At 30.8% G+C, this 18,798-nt stretch overlaps 1 protein-coding gene across 4 annotated transcripts in view; it reads left to right on the top strand.

The window, feature by feature from the left end:
• The first annotated feature begins 3,901 nt into the window (after positions 1–3,901).
• Positions 3,902–18,798, top strand: part of LOC126889283 (uncharacterized) — a 138,301-nt gene continuing 123,404 nt past the window's right edge. For 2 of the 4 annotated variants that reach the window (XM_050657405.1, XM_050657404.1), the window contains exon 1: positions 3,902–4,001. Coding sequence is in view for 1 of the 4 variants with exons in the window: in XM_050657408.1 (XP_050513365.1) it covers positions 3,965–4,001 (37 nt within the window). In the remaining 3 variants the exon portion in view is untranslated. The remainder of the gene's footprint in view (positions 4,002–18,798) is intronic. The other 2 variants (XM_050657408.1, XM_050657406.1) reach the window with 2 other exon arrangements.

The raw sequence follows: 18,798 nt of genomic DNA, 5'->3' as shown, positions 1-18,798 counted from the left end.
TAGTTAAATACAGTATTTTTAAAACTTTTTTGCCTCTCAGTCTTTTTTGATAAGTCACCTTTTATCGAGATGTGGTCGATGTGGCTTCTTTTTCTAAATATACCTAAAAATGTAAATTATAAATAAATTTTCAGATTATTAACAGGTCGCTACAATCGTACTTAACCATATACAAATATGTGGTGGATTCGACAAATATTCAAAATATCTCGATAAACACTGGCTTATCGAAAAAGTACTAGGAGGCAAAAAAGTTTTAAAAATATTTTGTTTAACTAATGGTGCCACAATAATAATTTAATTGGAACGTACTCAAAACTTTGGGGGGTTGAAGGGAACAAAACCCCCATAAAATTTTTATGGGGTGCACAAATTTAACTTTAATTTTTTTTTAAGATGTGGCTACCATACGAGTGCCACATCTCCATTTTCAATAAAAAATCTCTAAGAGTTTTCCATATATGAAAAAAAATCAATTTTCATTTTGTAAATTCAAAGGGCTGTAACTTCTTTTGTGTGCACTATTGTATATAGGTAAGTGAGGTTTAATTAACCTAGTTTTGACCCCAGAATCTGTGGTATAATTTATGACTAATCTTTTCGGGACACCCTGTATAGTGTCACTTGTAGGGGTGTTGTGCGCCACTGGTGAGAACTGCCGTTCTCTGTGGATAAGTAACTAAAGTATTTTTATCTATATTTGGGTGTCATGTGTAGCAGCTTAAACTTGTTAGTTCCTATGGTAACTAGTATTATACAATTTGCAATTTATTAAACTTTGCAATAAATTGTATTTGTCATATTTCATTATCTTTTATTTTATAATATTGACGATTTATGTAATTTCAGTAAATTGTATCTGTTATTATTTTTTTTCTCTGACTCTTTGTACGCTTTTTATAACATTGTAAAATTTTACAATATTTTAATAATAAAGCTTGTTTTTTCTATTCTATTTTAACTCGTGTCAACGCGCCTTTGGTTTTATAATTTTTGGAAGTCGGAAGTTTGAGTGTTATCACTAATAAATGTAAGTATACAATATTACTTACTTAGTCCTAAGCCTTTCTACCTTTAGGTGTAAGGCTGGTGGAGTTGAGTTTGGCATTGTAGTCTCCATGCTTTCCGATCTTGCGTTAGGTTTTTTGCACTTTCCAATGTCAATCCCTTTTTCTTGACTTCTTTCCTGATTTCATCTACCCACATAACTCTTGGTCTCCCTCTTTTGTTTTTCCCCTGCACTCTCGTTTCGAACACTCGTTTTGTAAGCCTCTCGTTTGACATTCTACACACGTACCCGAACCATCTAAGTTGTCCCTCCACTATTTTTCATTGATTGGTTCCAGTTTTAGGTTTTGTATAATTGTTTCGTTTCGTATTTTGTCTGTCCTCTTTCTGTTTGCTATTTTCCTCAGGAACCTTATTTCCATAGCATTGACTCTGGATTTTTGTCTCCCCGTCAATGTCCATGTCTCGCTGCTATACATGATTGTTGGTCTAACTACTGATTTAACGACTGCCGTTTTTAATTTCTCCGGTATCTCTTTTTTTCCCAAAAATGTTGTTTTCATAGCGTTAAATAAGCTTCCTGTTCGTCCCATTCTCTCGTTTATTTCCATGTCTTGTTTACCATTTGCTTCGATTATTACTCCTAGGTATTTAAAATATTCCACTTGCTCTAGTTGTTTCCCGTCTAATTCTATTGCGTGTGTCTTCTTCGTATTTGAAATTATCATTGTTTTTGTTTTCTCTGTATTAATTTTCATATTTATGTTTGATAGTTCTTCTTCTAGGATTTCAAGATTGTTCTGTAGGTCTTCTCTGTTTTCTGCTATCAATACGAATAGTAGCTCCGAGTAGATCGTCTGCGAATAGTAGCTCCGATAGTTGAGTCCGTTTCATTTGCCAGTATCCTAATGTTAGTTTTCTCATTCTTCTCTTGGCTTTCTTTATCGCTTCATCCAGTACCACTGAGAATAGCAGTGGACTCAGCACGCATCCCTGTTTGACGCCTTGACTTGTAGTAAATTCTCTGGATTCCTCGTTATTGGTTCTTATTGTATTTGTATTTTTTTTGTACATATCCTTTATTACTTCTATTATGTGTCTGTCGACTCCCCTTTCTTTTAGTGTCTTCCATACGTCCTTTCTTCGGATTCTGTCAAACGCCTTTTCCAGGTCAATGAAACACATATGTATCTCTCTATTCTTCTTGATTACCTTCTCACTTACTTGTCTTAATGTGAATATTAGGTCTTGCGTGCTTCTGTCCTTCCTGAATACACACTGTGTGTCTTCCATAGTTGTTTCTATTTAGGTTTTTATTCTTGTCTCTATTATTCTTGCGAATACCTTCCCAGGGATACTTGATATGGTGATACCTCGGTAATTATTACAGTTTCTCTTGTCTCCTTTTTTGTGTATTGGTAGTATAATGTCTTTCTTCCAGTCCTTTGGTAATTCCGCCCTATTTATGATATTATTCATTAGTTCTTTCATGCTATCCATTCCCTCTGTCCCCATGAATTTTATCATTTCCGGGGTAATATGATCCTTGCCTGGTGCTTTGCCCAATTTTACTCTTTCTATTGCTTTCTCTAATTCCTCTCTTGTTATGGATTCCACTTGTTGTTCTTCATTCCTTTCTTGTATCTCCCCTATGTTGTCCGTATCTGCATGAGTTAGCTCTTTGAAATGTTCTCTCCATCTTTCCATTATTTGTTTTTCTTCTGTTAGTACGTTTCCATTCTTGTCTTTTATATTCGGCATTGTGTGCTCTTTCTTTTGTCTGAGTTGTTTTAATGCGCCGTAGAAGAGTTTTTGGTTTTTCCTATAATTTTTTGTCATTTTCTGTCCAAATCTCTCCCATGACCTTTCCTTTCCTGCTTTCACCGCTATTTTAACCTCTTTACTTTTTTCTTTATATGCCTCGTAATCTTCCGGGTGTTCTGTACTTAGGTATCTCTTCCATTTTTCTTTTTTTTCTTTATTTTCTCTCGTATTTCTTCCGTCCACCATTCCGTTCTCTTCATGTTAGTATTTGCTATTTTTGCTTTCCCACAAGTTTCCTCAGCTGCTTTGATTTTGCTGATTTTTAGATATTCCCATTTTTCTTCTATATTTGTATTTTTTGCCCTACCTTTCAAAGTATTATCTAATTTTTCTTGGAATATCTTCTTATACCTTTCCTCTTTTAATTTGTAACTTTTTATTTTTTCGTTTACTACTTTTGTTCTCTTTAATTCTTTTCCTCTGTTGTTCTCATTCTCATTATTACTAGATGATGGTCACTGCCAATCTCTGGGCCTCTTTTCACTTTCGTATCCTATATTCTTTTCCATTTGTTGCTGCTTACCAAAAAGTAATCTATGATTGATTTTTCGTTTCTGCTGTCTTGTACTTTTGTGTATTTGTGTACTTCTTTATGTTTAAATTTTATATTTGTTATAACTAGTTTGTTCTCCTTACATATTTCTATTATTCTTGCACCATTTCTGTTTAGTATTTCTTCTCCTTCTTTTCCCATGCACCCCTCTATTCCGCTGTTGTTGTTTCCGACTCTACCGTTTAGATCTCCCATTACAATTATGTTTTCTTCACCATTATCAATTTGCATTTGGAGGTCCTCGAAAAATTTTTCTTTCTTTGCAATAAATTGTATTTGTCCTATTTCATTACCTTTTATTTTATAATATTGACGATTTATGTAATTTCAGTAAATTGTATCTGTTATTATTTTTTTTCTCTGACTTCTTGTACGCTTTTTATAACATTGTAAAATTTTACAATATTTTAATAATAAAGCTTGTTCTTTCTATTCTATTCTAACTCGTGTCAACGCGCCTTTAGTTTTATAATTTTTGCGTTATGTCGAATAATCCTGCGTGCGCAAAATCAGAAGTGGCGCCCGACAGACGGGGCTGAGAGTTTGCTTACTTTGCCGATATCCTGGATTATTTTGTGTATGGATGTTGGAAGTTTGAGTGTTATCACCAATAAATGTAAGTATACAATATTATGTATAATATATTATATTTTAGCAAGGTAACAAACAGCAATTTTATACAAACATTTATATACATAGTTATTTCCATTCATTTTCTTAAATATCATGATGGGCTAAATATTTTTAAGGGTATATTATTACATAGCGCGTTCCTATAAATTCTTTTTCCTAAAATTGCAAATGTTAGTAACTCGATCTCACATGTTTATTTATAGTTTATTTACTTTTCATATTATATATTATGCATTTACTAGTTTCTTTAAAAATATTTATTCTATATTGTCCATATCTCTAAACGTGTTCTGTTTATTTACTATTTTTGTTGCGAATAATGCGCAATTTTACTTTTAAAATTAAGTTTATTTTTGACGTTTCGATTTCCACTTCGGAAATCGTTCTCAAAATACAAAACATTATTAAATTAAACAAATTTCATTTTTGTTACTTGGTCAAAAATTCGTCTAATAATTTAATTGTATCTGACCCATTCACATAGACAATTCATAATACGTATACGTTTACTCATTTTAAAGAAGATGACTTTAAAATGATATTGTCAAAATTTTGACAAAGTCCTGAGATAACTGCATGAAAAAATATTTAATTCGATGAGGTACATGAAATCAATTTTAACTTAAGAGGATCGGTACGTATTTTCGGCTGCAATGCTATTCAAATGGGGATTCATTTTGTTTCGAATCCTGAGAAAACTAATTATTTACTAAGTATTTTTGAAAAATTTAAACGCGGAATGAAATATTACGTTATTGGCGAGGGCCGAAAGTCCCTGAGAACTTGTATAATGTTTATTTTAATAAGTTACAGGGGTGAAAAACTAACAGAAAATTTAGTGTGATATTTAATTTAAAATATCTCATTCAAAATAAACTTTTTATTTATTCTAAGGACTTTCGCCCCTGGGTAATAATATAGTCTTTCATTCTGCGTTTAAATTTTTCAAAAATATTGATTGGTTTTTTCAAGATTCGAAAAAAATGAACACAATGTCCGTGGTAATATTTCCAAATCTACCTTTGTCATACAACGCACTCAGTCGAATAGAATATTGTCAGCATACTGTCAGTCAGACAGTGACAGTCAGTGACAATTTTAAATATTTGACATGGCATCGGGAATATTTTGAGTTGTTGATTAAATAATATTGATATATAGTGTATTTGATAAATAATTGATTTAAGACGTGAACTTAATAAAAAGTTATTTATTTTAAAGAAGATGACTTTAAAATGATATTGTCAAAATTTTGACAAAGTCCTGAGATAACTGCATGAGAAAATATTTAATTCGATGAGGTACATGAAATCAATTTTAACTTAAGAGGATCGGTACGTATTTTAGGCTGCAATGCTATTCAAATGGAAATTCATTGTTTTTCGAATCCTGAGAAAACTAATTATTTACTAAGTATTTTTGAAAAATTTAAACGCGGAATGAAAGATTACGTTATTGGCGAGGGCCGAAAGTCCCTGAGAACTTCTATAATGTTTATTTTAATAAGTTACAGGGGTGAAAAACTAACAGAAAATTTAGTGTGATATTTAATTTAAAATATCTCATTCAAAATAAACTTTTTATTTATTCTAAGGGACTTTCGCCCCTGGGTAATAATATAGTCTTTCATTCTGCGTTTAAATTTTTCAAAAATATTGATTGGTTTTTTCAAGATTCGAAAAAAATGAACACAATGTCCGTGGTAATATTTCCAAATCTACCTTTGTCATACAACGCACTCAGTCGAATAGAATATTGTCAGCATACTGTCAGTCAGACAGTGACAGTCAGTGACAATTTTAAATATTTGACATGGCATCGGGAATATTTTGAGTTGTTGATTAAATAATATTGATATATAGTGTATTTGATAAATAATTGATTTAAGACGTGAACTTAATAAAAAGTTATTTATTGTATATTATTTGTGGAAGATCCAAGCAGAGAATACATCAGGATAATATATTCTGTGATCCAAGTATTTTGTTGTTAAAGATGTTCAAAATTGTAAGTCATATGTATTCCATAGTAACAATATATTATTAAAAAATAACTTTAACCCTTTTCCCTCTTTTCTCGATTGAGTATTGGTTTTTGTTGTACATATAAATTATTACAATCACTGAATACATAGTGAAAAAAATATCACACTTATTAACTGAATAATAATTTGCAATTATAAAAATATCAGTTATCCAAGAACATTCAAAAGCCATCTCTTTAAATTAATGATGACATTTTCAAGTAGAATGATATTCTAGTAATATTTACGTATCCATACCAGTGTGGTATCCATACCCTTTTCTGTCTTTACACGGCAAATTACGTGTAGTAAAATTCACACTGGTATGGATATGTAAACATTACTAATAGAATGTCATTCTACTTGACAATGTCATCATTAACTTTAATAGACCAGTAAGGATCTGCAAAATCACGTCTATTTTTGGATGTGAGAGGTGGCATTCGGATTTTTGCAGATAAAGTTAGGTGACACCTTCAGTAATAATAATTGAATTATGCTCCTTCTCAAATATGCCCGGAACATTAATAAAAAAATTAAAATATTTACAAATTTCGAAAAACATCGATTTTTTTTTGCTTTCTTTGCTTATAACTTTAAAACGATTCGTTTTGGAACAAAGTCGTAGAGAAATAAAATAAAGATAATTGAATTTTGTATGATATACGACTGGTAAAAAATGTCTTAAGGCATTACCTTTTCTGCAATATAGCAATAAATACAAAATAAGGGGGCAAAGTAAGTCTGTTGTTATTCAATATTTTTTGACCACTTTGGTGGCACTTAGAACCTTAGTAATTCGCTTAAGAAATTCTTTGTAACATATTTAAATCGTGTACCAAATTTCATTAAAATCGACCTAATAAATTTTACATAATAAATTTGCAATCTATATGTTTTTAACAAAGTTCAAATTTTTTAAAATCTTTCTGAACAAAAAGTGGACCATTTAGAAGTTGCCTAATTTTTTTACATATAAAGAGGTGCTCTACCTATCTAATACACTTTACAGAATTAAAATCGGATTATCTAAGGGGCCCCAGCAATGTTTTAAATTTATAAACAATTTTTTGGCTTATAATAAAATAGCTTTGTTTAATAATAAATGAATTAATTTTTAGCAATGCAAATAATTAAAGCCGGTATAATTTGACTTAAACTTTCAAATGCTGTCAGCAGAATTGCTATTTTATTTTTTAATCAAACATTATTCGCCTTCAAAAATTGCAATTTCTCGATTTTTTGAAAGTTCCACCGCGTTTATCTCGAAAACTATACATCTTACGAAAAAACTTGTAAGAACATTTTTTGCTTAGAATTACCCAATAAATACAAAAAATGTTTTATTTTGCGAAAAATCGATTTTATGTAATTCCTCAAGTTCTTTGTTTATAACAATCTTATCGACATCCGAATCAACTGTTACCCAAAAAATTCGTGTTTTACGGGTCAAAATACATAAAAAACTTGGGTAAGTCCATCTAAACAAAGGAGCCCGTAGCACCCCCTCCTGGCCACAGCACTAATTTGTTTATAAGCCAAAAAATTGTTTTTAAATTTAAAACATCGCTGAGGCTGCTTAAATAATCCGATTTCAATTCTGTAAAGTGCATTAGATAGGCGGAGTACTTCTTTATATGTAAAAAAATTGACAAATCTTTGTATGTTCTAGTTTTTGTTATGCAAGATTTTAAAAAATTTTAATTTTTTAAAAAAAGTTTAGATTGCAAAATTATTATGTAAAATCTAGTAAGTCAATTTTAATGAAATTTGGTGTACGATTTTAGCATATTACAAAAATTTTCTAAGCGAATTAGGAAGGTTCCAACTGTAACCTAAGTGATGGAAAATCATTGAATAAGGACAGGCTTCTTTTGCCCCCTTATTTTATATTTATTGCTATTTTGAAGCAAGGGTGATAAATTAAGACATTTTAACCAATCGCATCTGATGTTCTATTTTTATAGGACTTTGTTCTAAAATGAATAGTTTTTAAGTTATAAGCAAAAAAAGTAGAAAAAGAAATGAAATTTTTTGAAATTTTTAAATATTTTATTTTTTTTATTAATGTTCCGGGCATATTTGAGAAGGAACATAAATCAATTATTATTAACGAAGTTATCACCTAACTCTATCCGCAAAAATCTGAATGCCACCTCTCGCATCCACCTAAAACAGATCCTTACTGGTCTATAAAGAGATGGCTTTTGAATGTTCTTGGATAACTCCTATTTGTATAATTGCAAATTATTAATTCAGTTAATAAATGTGATAATTTTTTCACTAACTATGTATTCAGTGACTGTAATAATTTATATGTATAACAAAAACCAATGCTCAATCGAAAAAAGAGGAAAAATGTTAAAGTGATTTTTTAATAATATATTGTTACTATGGAACGCTTACAATTTTGAACATCTTTAACAACAAAATACTTGGATCACAGAATATAAATATCCTGATGTATTCTCTGCTTGGATCTTCCATAAATCAATTTTTATTAATTTCACGTCTTAAATCAATTATTTATCAAATACACTATCAATATTATTTAATCATCAACTCAAAATATTCCCGATGCCATGTCAAATATTTAAAACTGCCACTGTCTTGTCATTATATTATATTTGACTCAGGGCGTTGCATGACAAAGATAGCGAATGTTCGATTTGGATAATATCACCACGGCCATTTTTGAGTCCATTTTTTTCGAATCCTAAAAAACGAATAAATATTTTTAAAAAATTTAAACGCAGAATGAAAAACTAAATTATTATCGGGGGCCGGAAGTCCCTTAGAATATATAAAAAGTTTCTTTTGAATGAGATATTTGAAATTAAAAATCATACTACATTTTCTCTTAGTTTTTCACCCCTGTAACTTAAATTAAATTTCACCCCTTTAATAAAATAAACATTATAAAAGTTTCCATTTTGGCCCTCGGTAAGAAAATCTTTCATTCTGCGTTTAAATTTTTCAAAAATACTTATTAGTTTTCTCAGGATTCGAAAAAAATTAATCCCCATTTAAATACAATTGCAGCCGAAAATACGTATCCATCAAAAATCCATCAAAAGTCATAGCATGTGATTTGTCTTTAAAAAGATAATCACACGCAATGATTACAGTAAAATTCTAGGGTTAGTGTTCCCATAGTATATCATGGGGAAAAACCAGGAAAAAACTCCATGATACTATCCCGACATGGTAAATATTTACTTACATTTAGTTTACGCTGAATATTAATATTTAATTCAGATTTTATATTTGTAGGTTATTTTAAAACATAAATGATGCATCCTCGATATGTGGTTACGACTTACTAATTGTGGTATTTTCCTTCAATTAATTTTATCTATTAATATGGTAACTAGATCCTACTGCATTATGCCGAAGTATTTTGCGAAGAAATTGGCTTCGTTTTACATAATTAGAGCCGTTCCAATGAATTTTCTCTTTTTACCATCTGTTTCTTTCAGGATAATAATTGAATCTTTCCATTGAATACTATGTTTATTTTCCCATGCGTTATTACATATTTGAGATCGCATAAATTCTCTTTTTTTCATATGAGATTGCTGTTGACTTATTCTAACATTAATGTTCTTGATGTTTTACCTAAATAAAAATGTTCGCATTCACAATGTATTGTTTTAATACAATTTTTTGTTATTTCTTGTTCATTGTTACGTATAGTTTTAGATAAAATGAATCTGAATATGTTTGTTGTTCTGAATGTTGTTGAAATGGTGTGTATGATTTTGGTATTTTCCTCGTATTATTTCTTGTGAATGTTATAAAATGCCGTTCTAAGCTGTTCTGTTCCATTCGGTCTATCATTGGATATTTATTATTTATAAATGACAAGGAATAATTACTTTTGTTTTTCTTCTAAGAACGAATTTTCCTAAGGACAAAAGTTATTTTGGCTCTATCGTATAAGGATTTAATGATTCCAGTGACTGTTTAAGGCATCATGGGGCCCTAGGCGGCCATAAGAAGTAGACACCTTTATAGCGGTCCTTTGCATTAAAACAAATTTGAAAATAATACGAAAATGTAAACAAGATCATTTATTATTGGGTACTGTATAAAGGTAAAAATATTTAGTCCATTAACTCACGGTTTTTGCTGCGAATTTTAAAGAACTGCTTGGATTGACATGAAATTTGGTATACATATAGCTAACATGTCAGAGAAAAAAAGTGATATTGTGTCGATGTGTGCTTTGCACTGAGGGTGAGTACCACCCCTTCTTGGGGTAAAAAACATACGTTCAAAATAAGTCAGGAAGTGGATAAACCGACTAATTCTAAGCAACTTTTGTTCTATAGAGTTTTTTCACTAAATCAATAATTTTCGAGTTATTTACGAGTGAATATGTTCATTTTCAACAAAAAACAAACACGATTTTGGACGGTTTTTCGCAAATAACTCAGTATGTAAGTATTTTACCGAACCAAATATTCTCAGCAAAAATACAGCTCAAAAAAAAGTGAAAAAAAAAATGGGGTGTGTATCAATTCTGTGGACCCAGTAAGAGCGAGTTGTAGCAAATACTATAGACTGTAATACATACAACTCTTGACATTCCCCATTAATTTTAAGGAAGCCAAAAAATAGCGCCATCTAGCGTTATGAGTAGGATAACCAGAGCAATCTAACCTTAGATTTATAAAATTGCTTTATTAATATTTTTGTATAAGTGTTTGAACTATTTTTTTTTAATTTAATTTAGCAAAATTAGTTCGTTATTCAAAAATTTATAAAATTAAATTTGAATGTTTACGTCAAACTTTACGTTGTCAAAACGTAGTTCAACTCAAGCCGACAGTGGCGCTAGTGCATGGCATCGTGCTTCCAGATTTCTGTGGGAGTTGGATGTATTACAGTCAATAGTATTTGGTTGTAGTTAATGAACAGTAAGATCTTATTTGTCAAATTTCAAATCGAATATTTCAACCTGGAATAAACAAAAAATGAAGCAATTGTCGAGGAAATCTCATCACAACTTTAAAGTGTTTCACAAAAGCTTTACTTTCATCTTAAAAAAAATCTAGCATCAAAAGTAAGCAAGTTACGCTAAAAAAAGTTGGTCCCTTTTTTTTTGGTAAAACAAATCGTGCAAATTACTTCCTAATTAGCATCATAAATAAAATTAATCGTTACCGCCTCACAAGTTAGTTTACTTATGTATCAATTATATGATCGGTAAGTTCCATCGGTTGAAAGTGCTTATTTTTGAAAAACAATTGGTTTTAAAGTATTTTTTTGGTTTTGAAAGAAATTTCTTTTTTTTACAAAATAACGTAAAAATTATTACTACCTAATACCAAACATTTCAAAGAAAAAAATGTAGGTTATGTTTTCTGAACATTTTGGATGTTTGTCTTTCTTTAAGATAAAAATTGGTTAAGAAATGGCTGTTCAAAATTTGCATACACTCCTGATTAGTGACTCGTTCCTAAAAGAAACCATTTCAAGTATGTACTGTCATTTCAAAAATAAGCAGTTTCAACCCATGAAACTTACAGATAACATAAACAAAACATACGTAGGTAAAGCAACTTGTGAAGCGGTAACTAACTGTAAGCGATAATTTTTTTACCAAAAAAAGGGACCAACTTTATTTTGAGTGTAATTTTCTTACTTTTGATGCTAGTAACTAAAAAAAAAACAAAAATAAAGCTTTTTTAAATTCCTTTAAAAAAGTTGCGATGTGTTTTCTCCGAAAAGTGCTTAATTTTTTGGTTATTTCACGTTGAATTATTCGATTTGGAATTTGACGAATAAAAACCTATTTTTCATGAGCTACAACTTTACTTTTGCTGGATCTATATACTTCGTGAATACACTACTTTTTTCGTTTTTTATAAGCTACATTTTTGCTAAGAATTTTTTTTCGATAAAATACCTACTTTTTGAGTTACTTGCGAAAAACCGTCTAAAAACGTGGTTTGTTTTTATCGAAAATGAACATATTCACTCGCTCGAAAAGTATTGAGTTAGTGAAAATACTCTAGAACATAAGTTGCTTAGAGTTAGTCAGTTTATTTCCTGAATTATTTTGAACGTATGTTTTTTCATCCCCGAGAAGGGGTGGTACTCACCCTCAGAGCAAAGCACACGTCGTCACAATATCACTTTTTTCTATGCACACATGATAGCAATGAGCAGTGCTGTTTTTGTAACAATATAGGTTCCGGTACGCAATGTTCCGGGAGTCTGGGGTATTCAGAAGGGGAGTCAGGCCCCGGGAAAACTTTGTAAATTTAGCCTCAAAAAGGGCGTTTTAAAGCTATTTGCGAGCAAGGAAAAAATTTAAGAATTTGTGTATAATTTGACCTGAATACTATAAAAAAAAGAATGTGTGTGTACTTTGTACGCACGTAAGAAGATATTCTTCTATTATATAGGTAATTTAAACGAAGTAAATATACTTAACAGGTTATTTGTATTTTATTTAAAAATTAAACTAACTTTCTTATCTACCACTTTCAAAATTTTTTTATTAAAATAACGAAAAATAAAAAAAAAGTATGAATCGTCCAGGATTAGAACCCGCGACCTTCCGTGTGCTTCCGTTCTCTGTCCCACCGCTCTGCCAACTACGCCATCGAGCCACTTGAATTGACACGTAAGTTTCGGATATAATTACACAACACGGCGACAAACTGTAAAAATGTTATGCCTACATATTTTATTATTTTACTACAGGGAAACACAAATCCAAAAACACAAGAATTATAATAAATAATACATTTCCTAAAACCACTAATATATTCTTTTAATGACTTATTTGCACGGTTACAGATACATACATACCTATCTTGAAAGATTAGAAATGAACTACATACTGTCAGAACTACATACTGTCAGTGTGCGCAGGCGCGTGGTTCATGTACAATTTTACCCTCAATCGATTCGCCGCTAAAGAAGAATATCTTCAAAAATCTAAGATCATCTCTACTTGGCTACATCATTGATAAAATAAGAGTACAAAGATTATTTTTCTCAGAAAATTTGAAATTTTTTACTCTTATTAAACTTGTGGTTTCTTAACAAGTAGGGTATGTCTGCTTTTACTGGAAAAAACTGTATTTACTAATTAACTGGCCAACTGTAGAAATTTCTCTCTTGTACACATTTCAAGGGCATATAATACAAAAGGCACAAAATCTTCCCTCTAATTCACGATGTTTACGCTTTTATAAATCCGTATCTTTATCACATATTTAATGGGTCTTTTTTATAAAAAATATACCTTTTTTGTTTTTTATTTTATTTTAATACCCATTTAATTTATTTAATAAAAAACTAGGGTAGGTCGTCATACAGGAAGTAATTATTATAATATCAAAATATCAAAGACTCCTACGATTTCCTGTATGACTACCTCCCCTTGTTCGTCAAATGGACTGCTCCGGACTTACTTAAGCTAGCCACCACCTAGCTCCAGTGCAGCTGTACCTAGATGCAGTGAATTTTAAAAATCTTAACGGAATTCCCGCGCATCGTTTTCTTTTAGGTTTTACTATTTAAGTTAGATATTCTTACGGTGCCTAAAATCATTAGCAAAATGGTTTTCATCGTTGATTATTTTTTTTAATTAATAATAATATTATTATATATAATAAATATAATATATAATATTATTATATTTACACAATATTATTATATAAAAAAGAGGTACTTTGTGTATACGAAATGTGTACTAACGTAAGAAATTGCTTTTCTCTTGATGAAGAACCAATCGCGCATAAAGAAGTATAAGTTAAATAAAAATTAATATTAATTTTTTAATTTCGGGTTATTATGTATTAAACACTTTCTTGTGTTGAATTATTTTAAAAATATACAAGGCCTTATTGAAAGTTATTGAAAGTGGAAAAATAATTTGCAAGTCAAAGTAAACAAAATAGATTGTGAGGTAGCCGCGCGTACAAAAATTTAAAAACAATGCATGAAAAAAGTTATTGCAGTTAATATGCAAACGATTTTGGAGGCTTTTTGCTTCATCGTGCCACAATATTTATACGGGATTAGCTTTTTAAGGCTATGGGTACATAATTCGCAAATATTTTACGTGTATCCCTACTTTTTCTGTCCTTACACGGCAAATTACGTGTAGTAAAATTCACACTGGTATGGATATGTAAACATTACTAGAATGTCATTCTCCTTCAAAATGTCATCATTAATTTAAAGAGATGGCTTTTGAATGTTCTTGGATAACTGTTATTTTTATAATTGCAAATTATTAATTCAGTTAATAAATGTGATAATTTTTTCACTAACTGTGTATTCAGTGATTGTAATAATTTATTTGTACAACAAAAAACAAATACTCAATCGAGAAAAGAGGAAAAGTGTTAAAGTGATTTTTTAATAATATATTGTTATGTTACGCTTACAATTTTGAACATCTTTAACAACAAAATACTTGGATCACAGAATATATTATCCTGACGTATTCTCGGCTTGGATCTCCCACAAATAATACACAATAAATAACTTTTTATTAAGTTCACGTCTTAAATTAATTATTTATCAAATACACTATATATCAATAATATTTAATCAATAACTCAAAATATTCCCAATGCAATGTCAAATATTTAAAATTGTCACTGATTGTCAGTGTCTGACTGACAGTATATGCTGACAATATTATATTCGGCTGAGTGCGTTGTAAGACAAAGATAGATTTGGAAAATATTCCACGGCATTGTGTTAATTTTTTTCGAATCCTGAAAAAACTAATAAATATTTTTGAAAAATTTAAACGCAGAATGAAAGACTAAATTATTACCGAGGGCCGAAAGTCCCTTAGAATAAATAAAAAGTTTACTTTGAATGAGATATTTGAAATTAAAAATCACACTAAATTTTCTCTTAGTTTTTCACCCCTGTAACTTATTAATTAAAATAAACATTATAGAAGTTCTCAAGGACTTTCGGCCCTCGCTAATAACGTAATCTTTCATTCTGCGTTTAAATTTTTCAAAAATACTTGGGTTAAAACTGAATTTGGGCCCGTGAATTTGTACGGCATAGTAAAATATAGTTGTGAAATAAATATATTTACTTAAAATCATACACGCCGTACAGTCTCCTATAATTTTTTTATCAATGAAAATATGCGAAAAATGAAATTTTTTTTAACGCTGCAGAACCAATATTTGTACGGCATATAGTTTTTTTATCTTATATTTTTAATATCTTCCTTGCGTCTTAATGCCGTCAATTTATAAATAATTTATTTATCCGGTCCAAAAGTGGAAAGTTTGATGCGCCACTCTCGACGCATGTGCCACTGAAAAGTGACGGCACAGTGTTCAAACGTTTTCTTTTAGGTTCTACTATTTAAGTTATAGACTTTTATCGTGCCTAAAATGACTAGCAAATTTCACCTATCCCGGCTCTTAGTCTATTTTCCCATGCATGAAATTTTTAAAGAATTACTTTCTATACGCTGTGAGCTCGTACGTAGAGGGGATATTTATAAATTCACGAGCGCCAGTAGTGACAAGTCTGTAAACGTTTACTGGAAATTTGACATAAATATCAAAGTGATTAATTTACAATTAAAATTAAAAACATTAATTATTTGGCCAAAGCTGTGGTATATATTTTTACCTTAAATATTCTTTAAAAATATACGTTTTAAATACTCAATTTACGTTTTTTTAATGTTCCGTAATATATAATTATAAATTAATCTTAGCGCCATCTACACGATAATTGTGAAAGTATCCGAAGTAAGAAATTAATATTTCATCAATAGAACGTCAAAATGATTTAGTTCAGAGAAATAAGGAAAAAAAAATATCATGTTGGTGACACAACCCCCTCCAGGCCGAAACCAAATTTTTTGAGTAGTATGGACATCTATATTAATAACCTATATGTTTCCTGCAGCCGATTTTGATGATATACATAGTTATAAACAAATGAAGATCAAAAAACGGTAAATTTTAGTTTTTTCGTCTATAACCAAAAAGTTAAGCATTTTAAACAAATTTGAGAGTAAGAAACTCATAAATCGTATAAAAAACTTCAATATGGCGTCCGCTGAATATGTCTATCCTTATTGGTTGATTAGAAAATTGCAAAATAATTCATAAATTTTGAGTTTTTATAAATATTCATAAGTTATGTAAAAATTAACTTAGAACCTTCTTATTACATGGAATGCTGGGACTTCTGGTGCTTAAATTATACACTATATTTTATTACAATTGGTCAAATAGTTTAAAAGTTATTTAATTTGTTTATCCCAAATTAATTTTTTTTGCAACACTGTAAGTCAGAAAATGATGAAATTACAGTAATAGTTTGGATAGTTTATGAATGAAGATGATTTATGCTAATAATTTAATTTAAAAAAAATGACGAAAATAATTCTAAGTATCGCAAAATTATTTGGAAGGACATGTCGATTTTTTGCTTAAAAACAATTAGAATAACTTTTTAACCATTACCCGTAGAAAAATTATTTTTTCATATTTGGAATGACTGAATTTTTATACAAATTTAAAAAAGAAAAAATTGTCCTAGGACAATTAGGGATGAAGTTGCCCCCTACCCTTTTTTTTAAGTCACAGCAGCTTTCTTTATAACAATTACGAAATCAGATCAGTCACATTTGAAAGAACATACTTCAGAGCTTTAATGTATATATATATATATATATATATATATATATATATATATATATATATATATATATATATATATATATATATATATATATATCGGTTTTAAAACGTTCTCCTACGTCTTCCGATGCCTAGTCGCCATTCACTTCGGTCCATCCAAAGGTCTTCATCCAATTCTCTTTCTCTCATTTCTCGATTTATGCCTTCTCTCCAACTCAGGCGGGGTCTTCCTCTTTTTCGTCTACCATGAGGGGTCCACGTTAGGATTTGTTTCGGGAGTCGTTCTTCGGACATTCTTTGTACGTGTCCATACCATCTAAGCTGTTTGGTACTAATGTCATCTACTATTGTGTGTTTCACATTCATTATTTCCCTAATTCTGTTGTTGGTTACCCTTTCTAATCTTGATTTTCCTGCTGAGCGCCTCCAGAAATCCATTTCTGTTGCTTCAAGTTTTCTCTTGTATCTTTCTTTTATTTGCCATACTTCACTGCTGTAAGTGATTATACTCTTAACAATTGTATTGTATATTCTATGTTTGTTGTTGTTTGATATTGACTGGTCCCAGAGGATGCTATTGAGAAGGGTAATTGCTTTTCTTCCCTGGTTGTTTCTTTCTTCTATCGTCCGGTCTACGCTTCCTTCTTGTGTGATGGTCATACCAAGGTATTTATATGCGTCGCAATGTTTAATAATTTCGCCATTCCCCAGTGTAAGGTCCTGCTGTGTCCCACCGATACACATATATTCGGTCTTCTTTATGTTTATTTCCAAACCACCTTTTTTGTACTCCTCTATTAATTTCCTTGTCATATATTCTATATCATCGTAGTCTTGCGCTAGTACAAGTTGGTCGTCTGCAAATGACAAAGTGTATATTGTATTGTTGCTGATCGGTAATCCCATGTTTTTGCATTTGCGTTTCCAAAGTTTTAGAGTTTGTTCGAGGTAGATCTTAAATAATGTCGGTGAAAGGCAGCACCCTTGTTTTAGGCCTTTGCTAATTTGGAATCCTCTCGATAGCCTGCTTCCAACTTTCACCCTTGATGCAGTTTTGGTATACAATTGTTTCGTCGCTGTTATTAAATTTGCGCTTATATTGGTTTTCTCTAATGCTTCCCATAATTTGTTTTGTGGGATGCTATCATACGCTTTTCTTAAGTCCACATATAACAGATGCACCTCCTGGTTGACGGCCAGTTTCTTCTCAATAATCTGTGTAATACAAAACAGATGGTCAACCGTTGATCTCCCTGCCCTGAATCCTGCCTGTTCTTCAGCTTCTATATCTTTATATTCGTTTTCGATTTTATTTTTAATCAGTTTTCCGTATATTCGGCTGATCGAGTTCGTTACAGCGATGCCTCTGTAGTTGTCACATTGATCCCGTCTGCCTTTTTTATGTATGGTGGATATCCATGATGTCTTCCATTCTTCTGGGATTTCCGCTCCGTTGATGCATCTTTGAAAGAGTTTAGCCAGGTTTTCATATAATTTTGTTGTGCCATATTTTATTAGTTCAGCTGGTATGTTCCCTGGTCCTGGTGCTTTGTTATTTTTTAAAAGCTTACATACTTCTTCTACTTCTTTTGTTGTTACCCGTAATGGTGAGGCTAAGATATTTACATTGCTGGTATCACTGTTATTTAAAAATTCCGCTCTGTCCTCATTTAGGAGTTTTTCAAAATATTCGTCCCATTGATCCGGTGTGATTGCTGATATTATATCTCTTTTCTTTTCCTGTCGTAGCGATTTTAATACTTTCCAACTTTCTGTACTTCTCCGTCCTCCTAAATGTGTGTTAATCATGTTACACTTTTGCTCCCAAGCCTCATTCTTCTTTTGGCATATCATTTTTTGCACTTTAGCTTGGACCCTCTTGTATTCTACCTTATCGGCGTCGGTCCTTGTGTTCAGAAATTTTTTATACTTCTCTCTTTTATTTTTAATCTCTTGTTCTATTTCTTCGTCCCACCAATACGGAGTTTTTCTGTGGTTTTTTATTTGGAGTCCGAGGGCCTCTGTTGCTGCTTCCTGAAGACATGTTTTTATATAATGATAATGCTCTTCATTGCTGGTAAATTGCATGGTTTCTA

The sequence above is a fragment of the Diabrotica virgifera genome, chromosome 8 (genome assembly GCF_917563875.1).
Source record: "Diabrotica virgifera virgifera chromosome 8, PGI_DIABVI_V3a".
Taxonomy (NCBI): domain Eukaryota; kingdom Metazoa; phylum Arthropoda; class Insecta; order Coleoptera; family Chrysomelidae; genus Diabrotica; species Diabrotica virgifera.
The sequence above is the reverse complement of the archived record's forward strand: the minus strand, read 5'-3'. Positions and strand labels throughout refer to the sequence as shown.